Below are 18,312 nucleotides of genomic sequence, written 5' to 3'. Positions count from 1 at the left end.
ATGTGCTAGTGTTTGTGAGGCAGCTCCAGTGCCATTATTTGAGTCTTAATCAGAAATGTACGTGGGCTTGAGTAAAAATAGCATAATTTTTTGGCCTTTTCTTACTTCTTTTCTTTTTTTGAGAAAAGAGGCTAATCGTCATGGTTACTGGTGAACCTCCGTTCCCTGATGGAGGGAATGAGACATTGGTGTCGATGTAGTGACACTAGGGGTCACTCTTGGGAGCCCGAGACACCTCTGGTCTTTGATAAAAGGCCAATGAAAATTGGCGAGTGGTATTTGCATGCCACTACCCCGGACATACGGGTATAAAAGGAGCTGGTATGCAACCACTCATTCAGGTTTTATGCTGAGGAGCTGATATAAGGTCCGGCCATTTCAGCGGGTAGTTCAGCGTTGTGGCAGGAGGGACACAACGTCTCGTTCCCTCCATCAGGGAACAGAGGTTACACCAGTAACCATGACGTTCCCTATCTGTCACTCACTCGACGTTGGTGTCGATGTAGTGACACTAGGGGTCCCTATTCAAAACGCCACAAGGCTGAACTGTGTTACGTGAACTGGCGGTGTGAGGTGGGCAGACTTGCTGTGTGCCTCATAGCCAGCACACCAGGTCGACACATAACCTCCCCCAACACAGGTATGAGTGTCGAACTGCCCTTTTTGGGGACAAGTCAACTACCCAAAGATAGAGACAGGCTTAACCCAGTCATGGCCTCTTTTCCCCTTCTCTTTTTCCACTCCCAAAAAAGAAGGGGGATTATCCAACTGGGCCGCCAGGTCAAGTAGGGGGGTGTCCCTCCCAAGGGGAAGACACCGCGGAGACCACACCTCGCCCAAAGAGAGGGGGGGATATTTAATTGGAAGAATACATCACATGGTCTTTCCAACCATGTGAAGAGCCTTCAAGGTAGCGGAGTTACTACAAACATGGAGACTGGGGCAGAGGGGCTCTGCCCAAGGAAGACGCAGGTTGCCAGCAGGGAAACGAACTAGCAGAGGATATAGATCGCATGGGGTTAGCCTTACAGGGAACCGCCACATGCGGAGCACCTACCCCAGAACAGGGCTCTTAGTTAGCGCGTGTACTGGGCCGGCAGTGAGTCTCTCCGAACACTCGACTGCCACAGGGCTCGGAGGAAGTCAACCAGGGAACAAAGTTTGTGAATACTACTGGGAATTAACGGCGCACGTCTTCAGTTCAAAAGATGGTGGAAGGCGCTATGTGCAAGATACACCTGGCCAGCTATCCTGGGCTTATCCACTTGTGTTGCGTGCCACTACCTGGGACGAAACCGGTTCCACCCGGAGGTTGTAGAACCTTGCAAAGGTGTTGGGTGTTGCCCAGCCTGCTGCTCTGCAAATGTCTGTTAGAGAGGTGCCTCTGGCCAGGGCCCAAGAAGCCGCTACACCACAGGTAGAATGGGCTCGTAGCCCTACTGGGAGCGGCATGTTTTGGGCGAGATATGCCATAGTTATGGCATCAACGAGCCAGTGGGTGATCCTCTGCTTGGAGACAGTGCTTCCTTTCCGCTGTGCACCAAAGCAGACAAAGAGCTGCTCAGAGACTCTAAAGCTCTGCGTGCGATCCAAATAAATGCGTAAAGCACGCACCGACACAGCAACGACAGGGCTGGGTCTGCCTCCTCCTGGGGCAGTGCTTGCAGGTTCACCACCTGGTCCCTAAAAGGGGTGGTGGGAACCTTGGGCACATAGCCCGGTCAGGGTCTCAGGATCACGTGAGAGTAACCCGGACCGAACTCCAGGCACATTTCGCTGACAGAGAACGCTTGCAGGTCACCTACCCTCTTGATGGAAGTGAGCGCAGTCAGGAGGGCAGTCTTCAAAGAGAGTGCCTTAAGCTCGGCTGACTGTAAAGGCTCAAAGGGGGCTCTCTGTAGACCCTAAAGAACTACGGAGAGATCCCATGACGGAACGAGGCGCGGTCTGGAGGGATTCAGCCTCCTGGTGCCTCTTAGGAACCTGATGATCAGGTCGTGCTTCCCTAAGGACTTACTGTCAACTGCGTCGTGGTGTGCTGCTATGGCGGTAACGTACACCTTCAAGGTGGAGGGGGACAGCCTTCCTTCCAGCCTCTCCTGCAGGAAGGAAAGCACTGGTCTGACTGCACATCTCTGGGGGTCTTCACGTCGGGAAGAACACCACTTAGTGAATAGACGCCACTTAAAGGCATACAGGCGCCTCGTAGGGGGGGCCCTAGCCTGAGTGATCGTGTCTACCACCGCGGGTGGTAGACCGCTTAGGTCTTCTGTGTCCCATCCAGGGACCAGACATGGAGATTCCAGAGGTCTGGGCGTGGGTGCCAGAGGGTGCCCAGTCCCTGAGAAAGAAGGTCCTTCCTCAGGGGAATTCGCCAGGGGGGAACTGTCGTGAGGAGCGTGAGGTCCGAGAACCACGTCTGGGTGGGCCAGTAGGGTGCTACCAGGATGACCTGCTCCTCGTCCTCCCTGACCTTGCAGAGGGTCTGTGCAAGCAGGCTCGCTGGGGGAAAAGCATATTTGCGTAGGCCAGGGGGCCAGCTGTGTGCCAGCGCGTCTATGCCGAGGGGAGCCTCGGTGAGGGCGTACCAGAGAGGGCAGTGGGAGGATTCTTGGTAGGCGAACAGGTCCGCCTGTGCCCGTCCGAATCGACTCCAAATCAGCTGGACCACCTGAGTGTGGAGTCTCCACTCTCCCTTGAGGGAAACCTGCCATGACAGCGTGTCCGCTGTAGTGCTGAGGTTGCCCGGGATGTGAGTGGCTCACAGCGACTTGAAGTGCTGCTGACTCCGGAGGAGGAGACGGCAGGTGAGTTGTGACATACAGCGAGAGCACAGACCGCCTTGGCGGTTGACATATGCTACCGCTGCCGTGCTGTCCGTCCGAACTAACACGTGCTTGCCCTGGATCAATGGCCAGAACCTCCACAGGGCGAGCAGAATTGCCAGTAACTCGAGGCAGTTGATGTGCCAATGCAGTCGTGGACCCGTTCAGAGGCCAGCGGCTGCGTGCCCGTTGCAAACAGCGCCCAGGCCCATCTTGGAGGCGTCTGTCGTGACCACGACATGCCTGAAGACCAGTTCTAGAGGAACACCTGCTCGAAGAAACGAGAGGTCGGTCCAAGTCCAAGCTGAGGCTTCTGCGTCTGACTGGACAAGCCCGCTCTCTGATGCTGCGCTCGAGAGCTCATCATCTTCGCGAGCTCCGAACAAGAAGCCAGACTTGCCCTGCGACGAGCTGGCGAACTCATCCGGAAGCCCAATTGGGGCAGACGAGCGTGCTGGGGAATGGGAGGTCCGCGGGGGGATACCCGGCTGAGACGATCCCATTGGGGTCCCCAAATCGCCTCCAGTGCTAGCCGCGCTGGCCTCATACCCGTAGGCGGGGAGCCGCGACCACAACGTTGCCATGGTCATGTTCTCGCAGTGAGAACATGACCCATTCACAAACGCTGCTTCCTTGTGGGTCGCGCCCAGACACGAAAGACAGCGATCATGACCATCCGAAGTTGAGAGATAACGACCGCAACCAGGAATAACACACAATCGGAAAGGCATCTTTAGAAAGACACGTCTTTAAAAAGACGTTCCGTGTGTGCGCTCTTTTAGAGAAATATACTCTTTTAGAGGGGAAAAATGCTCTTTCAGAAAATATACTCTCTAGTTTTTCTGCCGAAGCGCCCAGGGGCGTTCTCTGCAGTGCACCAGTGCAGAGGAGGGAGAAGCCGCTGAAATGCGCGGTCAGATCCAGCAGAGGTGAATGAACAGTGATATTCAGCTCAATGAGCATGTGCAGCATGTGCATACCAGCTCCTTTTATACCCGTATGTCCGGGGGAGTGGCATGCAAATACCACTCGCCAATTTTCATTGACCTTTTATCAAAGACCAGAGGTGTCTCGGGCTCCCAAGAGTGACCCCTAGTGTCACTACATCGACACCAACGTCGAGTGAGTGACAGATAGGGAACTGTTGTTATGTCAGCCCGCCTGTTAAAACCATCATAAAGTTTAAATATTCCAATAGGCAAACTTGCAGCATGTGACAAGTAAAACCTGATGAGTTAAAGCTGAAGGGTATCTGTGCCACTAGCATCACCAAACAGAATTGCTAAAAATAAGTGAATGATTGACAGGTTTTTCTGAACACTCCTATAGTCCCACCCCAAACTCTCGCCATTGGTTAGCCAATGTCATGGTGTTTTACTGGCCAGGATGCTCAAACAAACAAAGTGCCACAGAACCACAGTGTTTTCACTTTTTGGGCAAATCAACCTACAAATGGCATACTTATAGTTGTTTCTGCATAATAAACTGGGATAGGAGAAAGTATTTTACCTTCAAAAAATTAACATCCATGTATTGTGTCCCTGTGCATCAGGAGCTGTTTTATGAGGACCGTCACTACCACGAGCACTGCTTCCGCTGTTTCCGCTGTGACCGTTCACTGGCCGACGAGCCGTTTACCAGTCAGGACGATGCTCTTCTATGCAACGACTGCTACTGCAATGAGTTCTCCTCCAAATGTGTGGCCTGTGATAAAACCGTCATGCCTGGTACGAATGACATCAGCACACCACAGTCAGTCTTGAGCTAAATCATGACAGTGCCTTCTTACTTACTTTTATTTAGATTTATTAATTTAGCATACACTTTTATCCAATGTGTCTTCAAGGAATAGTTCACCCAAAAATGAAAATTCTATCATTGTTTGCTCACTGCCATGTTTTTGGTTGCTTTTTTAAGCTTTAAAGTGAGGCACTGACCACTGCTATAGTATGGAAATCAGTAATCACAACATTCTTTAAAATCCTTTCGTGTTCCCCAGAAGAAAGAAAGCCATATAGGTTTTAAACAACATAAGGGTAAGTAAATGATGACAACATTTTCATGTTTGGGTGAACTATTATTTTAAAATGAGAAATACATCCTAAGGATGCAGTCAAATGAGAAGTGCTGTAATACGAAGTTCCAGAATTGCTCATAGAAGGCTAGAGATGAAAGGAAAAGACAGGAAGACAATAGTAAAAGAACAGTTTAAGAGTTTTTTTTGTTCATTCGTCATAAACAAATCATGAAAATATGTGCCTTAAGACGTTTCTTGAAAGTTGCAGGCTGCTGTGTTCAGACTGGCCTCAAGTCTGTCCTTCCTAGTGCCTTCACACCTTGGCACTCATTCCTGTTGTGTAAGACTACAAGTCTTTACACAGTACTCAAAGAGACAGCAACTCATGACCACAGGTATACAGATAACATTACTATCACAAACATGAACGAGCTTGGAAATCAGGAGAAGAGGGGGAAAAGTTGAAAAAGTTCTGCCAAAGTAAATCAAATGTACCAACAGCATGTCTAGGAGAGGGAGAGAGAGCAATGAGTACCTTGTTAGATGTAACAAAATAATTGCCAGTTTGCCTGGCTTGCTGTCTCTCAACCAAATCATAGTGTATGGCTGCCATCCAAGCCTCTGATGACAGGAGAAGATAAGCCAGTAAACTTTCAGCAGGGCTGCATCAGCCTGAAAAGTAGTTAACGGTCCAAGAGATATTCCGTATGTTGTTTCATCCTATTGACGTGAAATGATTTGTGACTGTTATTTTTAAAGGAATAGTACACCTGAAAAATGAAAATTCTGTCATGATTTACTCACCCTCATGTTTCAAACCTGTATGACTTTCTTTTGTGGAACACAGATGGAGAAATTTTAAATAATTTTTAATGAAAAAGCATATTGTGAGCAGGGAGTGTAAAGGTCCAAAAAGGACAAATTAGCACCATAAAAGTAGTCCATACAACTCATGCATTTTATTCCAAGTCTTCTGAAGCCATATGACCTAACAGGCCAAAAGTTGTGGCTATCAAAACTAAACAGCTCAGCTGTTGGCCATGTAATTTAAACATTTTGCAAGCTTGCATAAATTTACAGTGACCCCAAAAAATATTTGGACACTGAAGCCACACTTAAAAGTATGAATGTCATTTCATTAGATAACAAAATGTCAAACCAAGTAGCTTCTATTTTAAGGAAAGACAGCAAGAACACTTTTGAAGCGAAAAATTCCACAAAAACAAAGTATGATCGGTTTTAAATGATTAAAAAAATTAACTGTTCAAAATTAAGACAATATTTTAGACACTTTCTTGTTATCATTATTCCCTGAAATATATTGCATGAATCAGCTATTATGGTACTTTAATGGTGCTTTTTAGAGCTTGGCAGCCCTTGGTTATTGTATACTTTTAATATATGGAAAAGAGCAACATGAAATGTTTCAGAATTTCTGCTTTTGTGCTCAACAAAAGAAATCATCATACATGTTTGGGACCTACATGGAGGTGAGTAAATGATAACAGAATTTTCATTTTGGGGAGAGTTATTCCTTTAAAGTGAATCCGGCGAACAAATCAAGCAGTATTCTAAACTAAGATTCTTAACACAATCAGTAATACTGCAAAAACATTCAGCCACAGATTTACTAAATTCACTTGTATTACCTGAGGCCTCCATTTTTCAAAGAGCAGCATAACATGGTTAGTGGCCTAATCGTTAGGTTAAGACAGTAGATGGAGTTCTCTGTTTCACTGAATATACTTTTATAGACACTGACATACATTTTGGTATGAGTTACTGCCGCACTCAGGCAATACTTTGTGCAGACAGTGATGATTTTTGAGCTTGAGTAAGACGCTATTGTAACTTGATAGTTCTTCTAAATGTCTTTCTTTTATCTGGGGGATTGCGACCTTTATCTTTCGCTCTCTGTGTAAAGCTTCAGCGATTTTTGTAATGGGGCCTCTTTAAGGAGGTGCTCCGCTTTTGATCTGGGTTACGTGTGAACGTTTAGGGGATTATGAGTGTCAGCCTTAAACCTCCTAATGATTTGATGGGCATTAATCGCCAGGTCATCATGTTGTCACTTAGACAGCTCAAGTTAGTCTTTTGTAGGGAAATCCCAGCGATAACTAGTCTCAAGTTAGATCTCTTAAAAAGGTTCCAGAAGTGTAAAGACTTTTTGTGCATCAATGAATAAGGCTTCATTGTATTATATTCCTTTTTCATCAAAATGGTTCTGGTCCCAGAGCCGGTGCACAAGTCAATTTCCATTGAGTTGTGATTGAACAATGGCATAACTGATTGTTACTTAGCAACCTGTCCAAAAACAAACATGGTATATCATGTTATTTGCTTCCCAGTTTTGAGAACATTAAAAGTCATTTAATTTAGTGTCTTTAATTCAATTCAGTATCACAATTTGGCTTTGATAGTGATTAGTTATTTAACTATACAAAATATTTATAGCAATCAATAACACACAATTTACTGTATACCTTGACGTCCAAGACCAGTAGATTTAAGCAGCCATTGCAAAGCCAAAATTTCTGGCCAAGAACCACCTTTTTTCCCGGTGGAAAAAAATGCATGGAATTGGGCCAGACTGGGCACTGGCTCTGGCTCCATCGATGAACTGGTGTGTACATTGTGCCATAACAAAGAATAATGTTTCATTACGGGAAAATTGATAAAAGTGATTTTCATTTATTATTTATTTTAGTTGTAAAGTTATAGATCTTGTGATAAAATGTTCTGAGATGTCTAGATTAGGGGTTTTAAAACTGAGGTCCCTGGGGGCCACAAGAGGGTGCTATAAGGTCCGGGGAAAATGTCAAAGAAAATAATTATAAAAACAAATAATAATAATAATAATAATAAAAGTAAACGTTAAGCAAATTTGACATAATTGTTACATTGTTTTCTAAGGAAAACAATAAAATAAGTAAAATAGAAGACAATTGTTTGTTTTAAAAGAAACAATTCTCTCCCTCTCTCCCTTTCCTCTCTCACAGGCACCAGGAAGCTAGAGTATGCTGGCTCCACATGGCATGAGGGCTGTTTCATTTGCAACAGCTGTCAACAGCCAATCGGCTCCAAGTCCTTTATCCCAGATAAAGATGAATACTACTGTGTACCCTGTTATGAGAACAAGTTCGCACCACGCTGTACTCAATGTAAACAGGTTAGTGGGACTACACACAGCTCCTCCATCTGTAATACGTAACCATGTGTTCCTCATCAGCCCACGCACACATTCCTCCACGAATTCTCCTTCCTGTCGGATATCGGAGACTCTCATGCTGGTTACTGATTAACTCAGACTGTCAATTTCACATCCTGTTTAGACAGACCAAAGTCTGTTTGGAGGTGGCAGTGTCTTGGCTCTACAGCTCAATAAAAATCAAACAAAAAATATTTATTGTCTATTACATCTTATGGATCATATGATTATTTCTACATTTGTAGCAGGTCTTAATGGAGCTCCTAATGCAAGTTCACAATGAGCATATTCATATCATCCCCAATAGTCATTATGATAAAGACGATAAGGATATATAAACAGGTGCTTACCTCATTACTTTCAACAGTTCTCATAGTGCCCCTCCTCCTTTTCTCTCCATATTTATGTCTAGGAGATCTAAGAACCTGAACCAAGTCTCATGCTCTAGTACTTCATTACAGACAGCAAGCTTTTCACCCACTTCCACATCCTTAACATACATTATATGAATGTAAAACATTTTAAGCATAGCTCCAAAAAGTGTTTTGACATGCAATTCCCATTTCCCAATGAAATTATGAATATCATTGTATTAGATAACAAAATATCAAACCAACTTAATGTTAGTTTGCTATTAGAACTAAGAGAACACACTTTAAGAGGTAGTTCACCCAAAAATCTCTCATCATTTACTCATCCTCATGCCATCCCAGATGTGAATGATTTTCTTTCTGCTGCTGACCACAAACGAACATTTTTAGAAGAATATGTCAGCTCTGAAGCACCAGAGGTGTATAGTAACTAAGTACAAATACTTCGTTACTGTACTTAAGTACTGTTTTTTTAATATTTGTACTTTACTTGAGTATAAATATTTCTTTGAACTTTTACTTTCAAATCACTACATTTTGAAGAGAAAATGTATACTTTTACTCCGATAAATTTCTCCAGACCCTTTCGTTACTAAAAAAACAGGTGTACATGCAAAAATGCATGCAGGTCGGTGATAGTAATGTGTGATTTGTTGAAAGAATCATTTGAGTTGAATCTTTTAAATTTGATTCCTTTGAACAACAAAAAGATTAAAAAAGCAGTCTGAATTATTCGTTTTGTGAATAACGAATCTGAATCAAAATCACAAGCGAAGCGCACACCAGATTATGTGTTCCATCGTCTGTCAGCACTGGGGAAGACAAGAAACTGCTCATGTAAGTTTTTTTGACTAATTTGATAAGTTTAGGCTTAAACATTATGAAAGCTGTTATCAAATCAAATCAAATCCCTTTATTGTCACTCAACAATATACACAAGTGCAACAGTGGGTGAAAGTCTTGGGTGCAGTTCCGAGCAACATAGCAGTCATGACAGTGATGAAACATATACCAATTTACAATAAACATCAAATTAACACAACACAATTTACATATCTAATATACACTACCAGTCAAAAGTTTTGAAACACTTTAAGATCATGTTTCTCATGATCTTAAAAATCTTTTGATCTGAAGGCGTATGCTTAAATGTTTGAAATTAGTTTTGTAGACAAAAATATAATTGTGGCACCATATTAATTTATTTTATTATAAAACTAAAATTTAATTTAAAAAAAAAGTTTTTGAAATTGATGACTTGAACCAAATAATAAAGAAATGCAGCCAATAAGTGCCCAACATAGATGGGAACTCCTTCAATACTGTTTAAAAATCATCCCAGGGTGATACCTCAAGAAGTTGGTTGAGAAAATGTCAAGAGTACATGTCTGCAAATTCTAGGCAAAGGGTGACTACTTTGAAGATGCTAAAATATAACACAGTTTTGATTTATTTTGGATTTTTAGTCACAACATAATTCCCATAGTTCCATTTATGTTATTTCCATAGTTTTGATGACTTTACTATTATTCTAAATGTGAAAAGAAATTTATAATAAAGAATGAGTAAGTGTTTCAAAACCTTTGACCATCTCAGTGTACACATAATTACACACAACACAATATACAAATAATAATATACAATGTACAGTATACAATACACACAATATAGAACACACATACACAATAAAAATAGAATAGTATACATACAATAAAAATAGAATATAAAGTGTATATAAAATATACAGTAGGTTGTATTGTGCTGTATTGATATTCAGGCTGTCGGTTGATAGTCAGTTGCCATTGTGTTGTTAAGAGAGAATATAATTTATGACAGTCCAGTGTAAGATTAAAAAAGTGCATTGCTGATGTATTTTGATCATGAGAGATCAAGAGTTCAAAAGTTTGTAGGCTTGGGGGAAGAAGCTGTCATGGAGTCGGCTGGTGTGGGTCCTGATGCTGCGATACCGCCCACCAGATGGTAGCAGTGAGAGCAGCCCATGGCTCGGGTGGCTGGAGTCTCTGATGATCTTGGTATATACGTCCTGGAGGGAGGGAAGCTCACCTCCAATGATGTGTTTGGCAGTTCACACCACCCTTTGCAGGGCTTTGCGGTTGAGGGCAGTGATCTCTACAGTGCTGGTGTAGAACCGTGTGAGGATGTGGTGGTCCATTCCAAACCTCCACAGCCGTCTCAGGAAGAATAGGCGCTGGTGAGCCTACTTAACAACGGCCTCAGTGTGGACGGACCATGTGAGTTCCTCAGTGATGTGGACACCGAGGACCTTGAAGCTGCTGACTCTCTCCACCGGTGCTCCATTAATGGTGATGGGGCTGTGTTCTCTTTCTCTTCTCCTGAAATCCACCACAAGCTAATTTTTCTTGCTGACGTTGAGGGAGAGGTTGTGCTCCTGACACCAGCGTGTCAGAGTGTGCACCTCCTCTCTGTAGGCTGTTTCATCATTGTCAGTGATCAGATCTACCACCGTCATATCATCAGCAAACTTAATGATGGCATTGGAGCTATGTGTTGCCACACAGTCATGTGTGTACAAGGAATACAGTAGTGGGCTGAGAACACAGCCCTGTGGGGCTCCAGTGTTGAGGGTCAGTGATGAGGAGATGTTGCTGCCCATTCTAACCATCTGGCATCTGCTTGACAGGAAGTCCAGGATCCAGCTGCACAGCGAGCTGTTTAAGCCCAGAGCCCGGAGTTTCTCATCAAGCTTGGAGGGCACTATGGTGCTGAATGCTGAGCTGTAGTCTACAAACAGCATTCTCACATATGTGTTCCTTTTTTACAGGTGGGGAGAGCAGTGTGTAGTGTATATGCAATGGCATCATCAGTGGAGCGATTGTTGCGATATGCAAACTGCAGTGAGTCCAGTGAGGTGGGCAGCACAGAGCAGATGTAATCTCTGATTAGTCTCTCAAAGCATTTGCTGATGATGGGGGTCAGAGCAACAGGACACCAGTCATTTAAGCAAGTGATTTTGGATTGTTTTGGTATAGGCACAATGGTGGACATTTTAAAGCATGTGGGGACTACAGACAAAGAATGGGAAAGGTTGAAAATGTCTGTAAAAACACCAGCCAGTTGGTTCGCGCATGCTCTGATGACGCGGCTTTACGGATATTCACCTTTCGGAAGGATCGGGTTACATCCGCTACAGAGACGGAGAGTGAACTAACCTCTGTAGCTTCGGCCGCGAGAGCTCTCTCCACGAGGGTGGTGTTATTTCTATTGAAACGAGCATAAAAAGTATTACGCTCATCTGGGAGAGAGGCAGTGGTGTTCACAGCGGAGTTTTTATTCCCTTTGAAGTCAGTGATGATATTAATTCCCTGCCACATGCTTCTAGAGTTGGTGGTGTTGAACTGTCCTTCAATCTTGTCCCTGTACTGGCGTTTGGCTGCTCTGATAGTTTTGCTCCTCCGCGTTCCCAGAATTAAAAGCGGAGGTCCGCGCATTAAGTGCCGCATGAACATCACTATTAATCCATGGTTACTGAACATTTGCCAGTAGAATACTGGGTAGCGGGGGTCGATTTGCGCGACGTCTTAGTCTGATGACTAAGGTTGCGTTTCTGCGGCCGGGCTACCCAGACAAAGGGCTCCGCTGTCGTGTTTGTAAACAGCATGTCAGCATTGAGGTATTTAAAGTCCGGTTTTCGGTGTACTATTGCAGAGCCAATGTCCAAAAGTGTTTGTCTATCGTAGACAATAAGGCAGACAACATCCAAGACAAAAAAACATAGGAATTGTAGACAAAACAAACAAAAAACTGCAATATTGAGTCAGACATGACTTGAGCCATCTAGATAATGAAGTTATGTGCAATCAGTCTCCTGCATTTCCAGGAGACCTGTTCATATAAAAGTAAATCACATGCGTTTACATTTTACATTTAAACAAGGTATGATGTGTATGAATAATTGCCAGTGCTCATGAAATTGTCCAACAATATTAATTTTTATATTTTATGAAGATGAATGGTGTTTGTGCAAAACTAGTTTTCTGGTGGTTGTTTCTTTGTAGCACATTTATGCTACAGTATGTGGTAACTAGGGTTTTCTGGATGGTTGCTAGGGCATGCTATGAAGTTGTCAAGGTGATCTCTGCTGTGTGTTTTGGCGCATTGCTACAGTATGTTGTTGCCAGGTTGTTGCTATGCTGTTGCTAAGTTGTTTTAACTGTGTTTCAGCACATTGCTATGCAGTTGTCAGGGTGTTCTGGGTGGTTGCTTATTGGCCCAAATGAAAAGAGCCCACCCCTCAAGTCTCTGTTCTGGTCACTAATATGACTCAACTCCCCCCTTCAATGTTCCAGTTTTTATGGACTGTGGTGTTCATTTACACTCATCCCATAAATATGATCATTCTGATGTGACTTGAATGCACCATTAAAGGGAAAGTTCATTTCTCTCATAATTTTCTCACCCTCATTCGATCCAAGATGTGTATGACTTTCATTTTTTTTTTTTTTCTGCAGAACACAAGCAAAAAAAGATTTTCAAAAGCATATCGTATGTTATGTAGGTCAATTCAATGTAAGTGAATAGTGGCCAGACCTTTGAAGCTCCAAAAAGCACATAAATGCAGCATAAGAGTAATCCATAAGACTCCAGTGGTTTCACCAATGTCTTCTGAATGGATCCAATTGGTTTTGGGTGAGAATAGACCAAAATATGACTATAAATCTTGACATTAGCGGTCTCCTTGGCAATCAGGATTTCAAGCTCAATTACACTTCCTATAGCACCATCTAGGGCTCTGCACATGTGTCAAGCACTAGAAAGTGAAATCAAGCTTGAAATCATGGTCGTGCCTAGAGATTAAAATAGCAAGATATACAGTGAAAATGAGTTACTGTTTGGTTTGTTCTTATCCAAAACCAACTGAATCGCTTCAGTGAACATGGATTTAACCACTGTAGTAGTATGGATAACTTTACGCTCCCTTAATGTGCTTTTTGTAGCTTGAAATGTATGGCCACCATTCACTTGCATTGAATTGAACTATCGAGCTGAAATATTATTCTAAACATCTTTGTATGTGTTCTGCAGATGATAGAAAGTCATACTCATCTGGGATGGCATGAGGGTGAGTAAATGATGAGCACCACCAATCAAATAAGTTGCCATGGGTTTAATGAACTGTTCTGTAATTTATGCAGTTTACTTGTACTTTTGATACTTAAGTAAATTTAATATCAGTTTAATACTTTTACTTAAGTCATTTTCTCATGAGCTACTTTAACTTTTACTTGAGTCAATTTCCATGAAGGTATCTTTACTTTTACTCAGGTATGACAAATGGATACACTGTGAAGCTCCAAAATGCACATAAAGGCTGCATAAAAGTAATCCATAAGATTCCAGTGGTAAAAATTATTTTTTCAGAATAGAAGCGATATGATAGGTGTGGGTGAGAAACAGATCAATATTTAAGTCCCTTTTTCTATAAATTCTCCTCTCTGCCCAGTAGGTGGTGATATGCATAAAGACTGAGAATTGCCAAAAACAAAAGAAGAAGAATGTGAAAGTGGAGATTGATAGTGGCTCTGTCCCAAATGGCACCCTAAGCCCTTGCAGTCTTTCTCTGAGTGCAGAATTTGGTGATGTAAGTGAGTGCAGACCGATGGGGCGCTAGTCAGCATGTCCATGAGGGTGCATGAGTCTTAAAACTGTGCATTTGGGACAGACTTCAAGACTACAATCAGATGACATATTTTTATACGTTATGTTTCTCACATACATGCAGTTTTACAAATTATTATTATAAAAAGTCAAGACATTGATAGATAGGGTAAAAGAACACACTTTAAACTCACACGTGAATATTTGTTTTTATTAAATCATTTCAAGCAACACACTGACAATAAAGCATTAGATAATTTAATCAAGAACCTCTGAAAAACAAAGCGCACATATAACTACAGCAACAAAACCCCATTGTTTAAATATTTAGAGAAAAAATAAACATGATTTAGACACATGGATGGTTACAGGCAGGTGCTTAGTCAAATTCATAGAAAGGAGAACATATGTCTCACACATTGCCATGGGCTGTGACTCGTTTGGAAGGATGCATCCTCCGGAGGTCGCATTTGTCGGCTGAATACGTCATCGAGGCTGTCTCGTTTCAGAAAAGTGAGTAGGACACTTCGCATGCAGCCTTCGAATGCAACTTTTTTTCACGGGAATTCGGAGGATGCATGAGGTGTGTCCTTCGTGGGCACTCACAACCCACAATTCTTTGCTTCAACGGAAATGTCAAAAACAAAATTATGCCAATTTGCCCGTAAATATGATGTTCAAATGCAAGGAATGTCAATTTCCAAATTGAAATACCTCGGTAGATGAGTGCAGAGTATATAATATGTATAATTATATTAATATATAATTAAAATAAAGTATTAGACTAAAAGTACACCTGTAAAATCTATTTTCTTTTCTCTTTACATCATTATAACTCTCCTAAAATGTACCTCATACATTCCCTTCCAGAGGGACTTTACCTTCTCACTCGAAGCGCTTGCACTTGTTAAAGAGTGGCGTGCTGTCATAGCAACCATGTTACATTCCGTTTCCATTTGTCCTATGAAGACCATCTCATTTAAACCAGATTTGTTTAAAGGAGGACGCTCGGTATACTGCAGCCTTCAAAGGACACGTCCTACCTAGCATGCAGCCTTCCAAACGAGACACAGCCATAGATTGCAAAAATAATTTTAAAATACACACAGCCTCACTGTTAGACAGAATGTTGCTATATCAATAAATATAAGCAATCTTACAAACTAAAGCTATGTATAGGAACGTACTTCCTCATGTCTTAATGTTTTAGAGACTCACAATAATTCTAAAATCCTTTTTGAAACAACAAAAGCAAAGTTTTAGTTTTAGGTTGGTTACTTTTATGAACGTAAAACTTCTTAAAAACTATTCAATAAAAACTGAATATGAGTAATTCCATATCTCTGGAAAATGAAATAAAACAAAAATGTTTATTTAATCCGCAACTGACATTGCCTCATCCGCCATGATTTTTCTTCCTACATGGAAACTCCAGTCTGTTGTGATTGGTCATGAGGATCAGCAGCGTGGTCTGTTCAGTAGTAGTCCGCTGTGGTGCTCGCACTGATGCGGGCTCAGCCAAAGGGCGCATTGAAGGTGCAAAGGGGGTGCTCGTGAGCACCCCTCTGAGTGCTAAAATGTAAAATGGGCCTCGTAGACTTCACGGGAACACGCAAATTAAGGTTACAAGACTGCAAGTCTCAATACAAGTGCCAGTTGGGACAGGGTCAGTATGTGTGCCTGTATTCGTTAAAATAGCTGCCTCTTGATTTGATATGTTGTTATCTAATGAAGTTACATTCATACATTTAAGTGTGGCTTAAGTTACTACATTTTTTTTGCTGAGAAAAAGAATTTGGACACTTAAGCCATTGTAAAGTTGCATGGCCAACAGCTGAGCTATTTAGGTCTTGTTGCAACAACAGAAGGTTGGTAAATGCCAAATCAATAATTGTGCATGTCATTTATTTTCACACCAATTTAATTGGTTTGGGTAATATTGTATATCAGAAGCACTTGCTTACAGGTTACTTTATGTCTTTGATGAATTCAGGCCTTAGCAAAAGGTGGTGTCACCTATAGGGATGAGCCATGGCATAAAGAGTGCTTCGTCTGCACAAGCTGTAAAGTCCAGTTAGCTGGCCAACACTTCACTTCCCGTGACGACAGCCCATACTGCATCAAATGCTTTGGCAACCTCTATGCCAAGAAATGCGAAACTTGTAACAAACCCATCACAGGTAAGAGGAACATAATAAAAATAATAAAAATACCAGTGAGACATAATAAAAATACCAGTGAGACATTAAACCAGCTTAATGTTTTTGACCAAATATTTCGATCCTTTATGGTATAGGTTTTGGCGGAGGGAAGTACATCTCATTTGAGGACCGACAATGGCACCAGCCTTGCTTCACCTGCTCTAGATGCTCTGTTTCCCTAGTGGGTGCCGGCTTCTTCCCCGAGAGAGACGAGATCCTCTGTCACAGCTGCAACAGCAATCTATAGAACAGAACTCCCATCTTCACACGTTTCTTTACTATTACAAATACACATGCTTGCATATACATGCACATGTCTCTTATTTCCTCTCATTTCACGCTCATGCTGAGAAACACAGCAAACCACACAAAGCTCTCTAAGCTTTGCCAAAATATTCAAACATAGAAGGCTCCACAAGCACAAATGCAAAACACTGGAGGATTTACCCACTGTTTACTAAGAATAGTTTGTTTTGGCAGAACAGGCTACCTGGTTTACGATTGGATAAATGAGACTTTAAAAAAAGATGCACCAAAGATTGGCGTTGAGATGTGAAAGCAATGCAGCAATGGGCCTTCGTAGTGCCTGCGACACTTTTTTCGTTACACAATCCAGAATCAACACTCCATACATTTGTTAGGTTTCTATGCCGAGATAAAAATATCACTTTTATTTCTTTGAGTCTGTCTACTAGTTATTCCCATCTTCTCTATTTTTCCTGGCCAGCCAGAACTGTCATTTGGCTGGTAAGAGTCATTAATGGGTGGATGTAGTGTTTGCAGCCTGTAAAAGAACTCAAACAGATCCCTTCATAAACACCAAAAGGTCATAAGGTTTGATGTTCTGTTAAAGTGGCTGAAAACCCATTTAGAATTGTTCCAACTACTCCATGCCAAGCAAAGTGTAATAACAGGAGGGAATGCACGACTAGTTTTGTTTGCCTGGGTACATGTCAAAGATCTAAACATTAACACAACATACATTATGTGTCAATAAATATGTGACCAGATGTTGAACAATGTTGTTAATTGAGCTGTTTCTTAGCAGAATTTGTCCTCGGCATCAAAATACGATTCAATGCACATGCATTCAAACTAATGGAGTCTTCCACAAATGCATTGCAATTACTGTCGGAGAGGTCCAAAGATGTGTGGGAAAATGAAGTTTGATGTGCATTTTGTATACAGGTGGAAGATGGACTTGCATTTGCACTATGGCTTGAATTATCTGTAGAAGCACAAAACTCCAAGATATAGCACGCATACACTGTATATACAGTACACAAACTATGTACTATTCTTTGTTCATGTTCTATTCTTAAATTTTTTATATAATTAATTTGTCTACATTATGGCATCTACAGTCATCATTTCTTATTTTTTTACAAACATATGTCTTCTCTGTGTTAAGAGTGAATGAACGATCAAAAAAGTGATTACATTTGTGTCATTGTCATTGTCAAAATGATAGTATGCATGTTGTCCAACTTTGTTCTTTTTACTTCAATCCAGCTTAGACAATGATCATTGTTTATTTTTTATTGATGGCAATTTTACTAGTTTGACACTCAAAATACTTCTAAATGTATAACTATATATTCACTATAAGCTTTGAAGCAGGAGAGTTAACAGTTGGCTAATGTATATTTCTTGATACATGATTCAAGCTTTGGACGTTTGAGGTGTGGTAAAATATTAATTTCATTTTTTAAATGTGTTTATAGATTGTTTGTGATTAAAAAAATATAAACTAATTAAATTATAATGTCATTTTTTTCTAAGACTAGATTCTGCAGAAGCACCAAAAATATATTAGTAAGTGATATAAAAAGACTGCTGACTACACCATCTCGTTGACTTAGTTTAGGCAAAAGACTTTCAATTACATACCCGAGCGCCTACTACCCACAGAGGTCTTCAATCTTAGACTTATTTGGGGTTACCTTGTGCCTCTAGATGTGTGTGCTAATGTGCTGAGTGTGCTATTTCTTCGCCGTGATGAGGCATATGAACTCAAAACAAACACGTGGCCAAATCCGCTCCCTCTCAACAC

The 18,312-nt window shown here is 41.7% G+C and overlaps 1 protein-coding gene across 1 annotated transcript in view; it reads left to right on the top strand.

Annotated features, from left to right (window-relative positions):
• Positions 1-18,008, top strand: part of LOC127453332 (four and a half LIM domains protein 3-like) — a 72,586-nt gene extending 54,578 nt beyond the window's left edge. The window contains exons 3-6 of the mRNA XM_051719664.1: positions 4,378-4,552; positions 7,842-8,011; positions 16,052-16,238; positions 16,355-18,008. Of these exons, the coding sequence (XP_051575624.1) occupies positions 4,378-4,552; positions 7,842-8,011; positions 16,052-16,238; positions 16,355-16,506 (684 nt within the window). The 3' untranslated portion in view covers positions 16,507-18,008. The remainder of the gene's footprint in view (positions 1-4,377; positions 4,553-7,841; positions 8,012-16,051; positions 16,239-16,354) is intronic.
• Positions 18,009-18,312: the final 304 nt, after the last annotated feature.

Source organism: Myxocyprinus asiaticus, chromosome 15 (assembly GCF_019703515.2).
Source record: "Myxocyprinus asiaticus isolate MX2 ecotype Aquarium Trade chromosome 15, UBuf_Myxa_2, whole genome shotgun sequence".
NCBI classification, from domain to species: Eukaryota; Metazoa; Chordata; class Actinopteri; order Cypriniformes; family Catostomidae; genus Myxocyprinus; species Myxocyprinus asiaticus.
The sequence above is the reverse complement of the archived record's forward strand: the minus strand, read 5'-3'. Positions and strand labels throughout refer to the sequence as shown.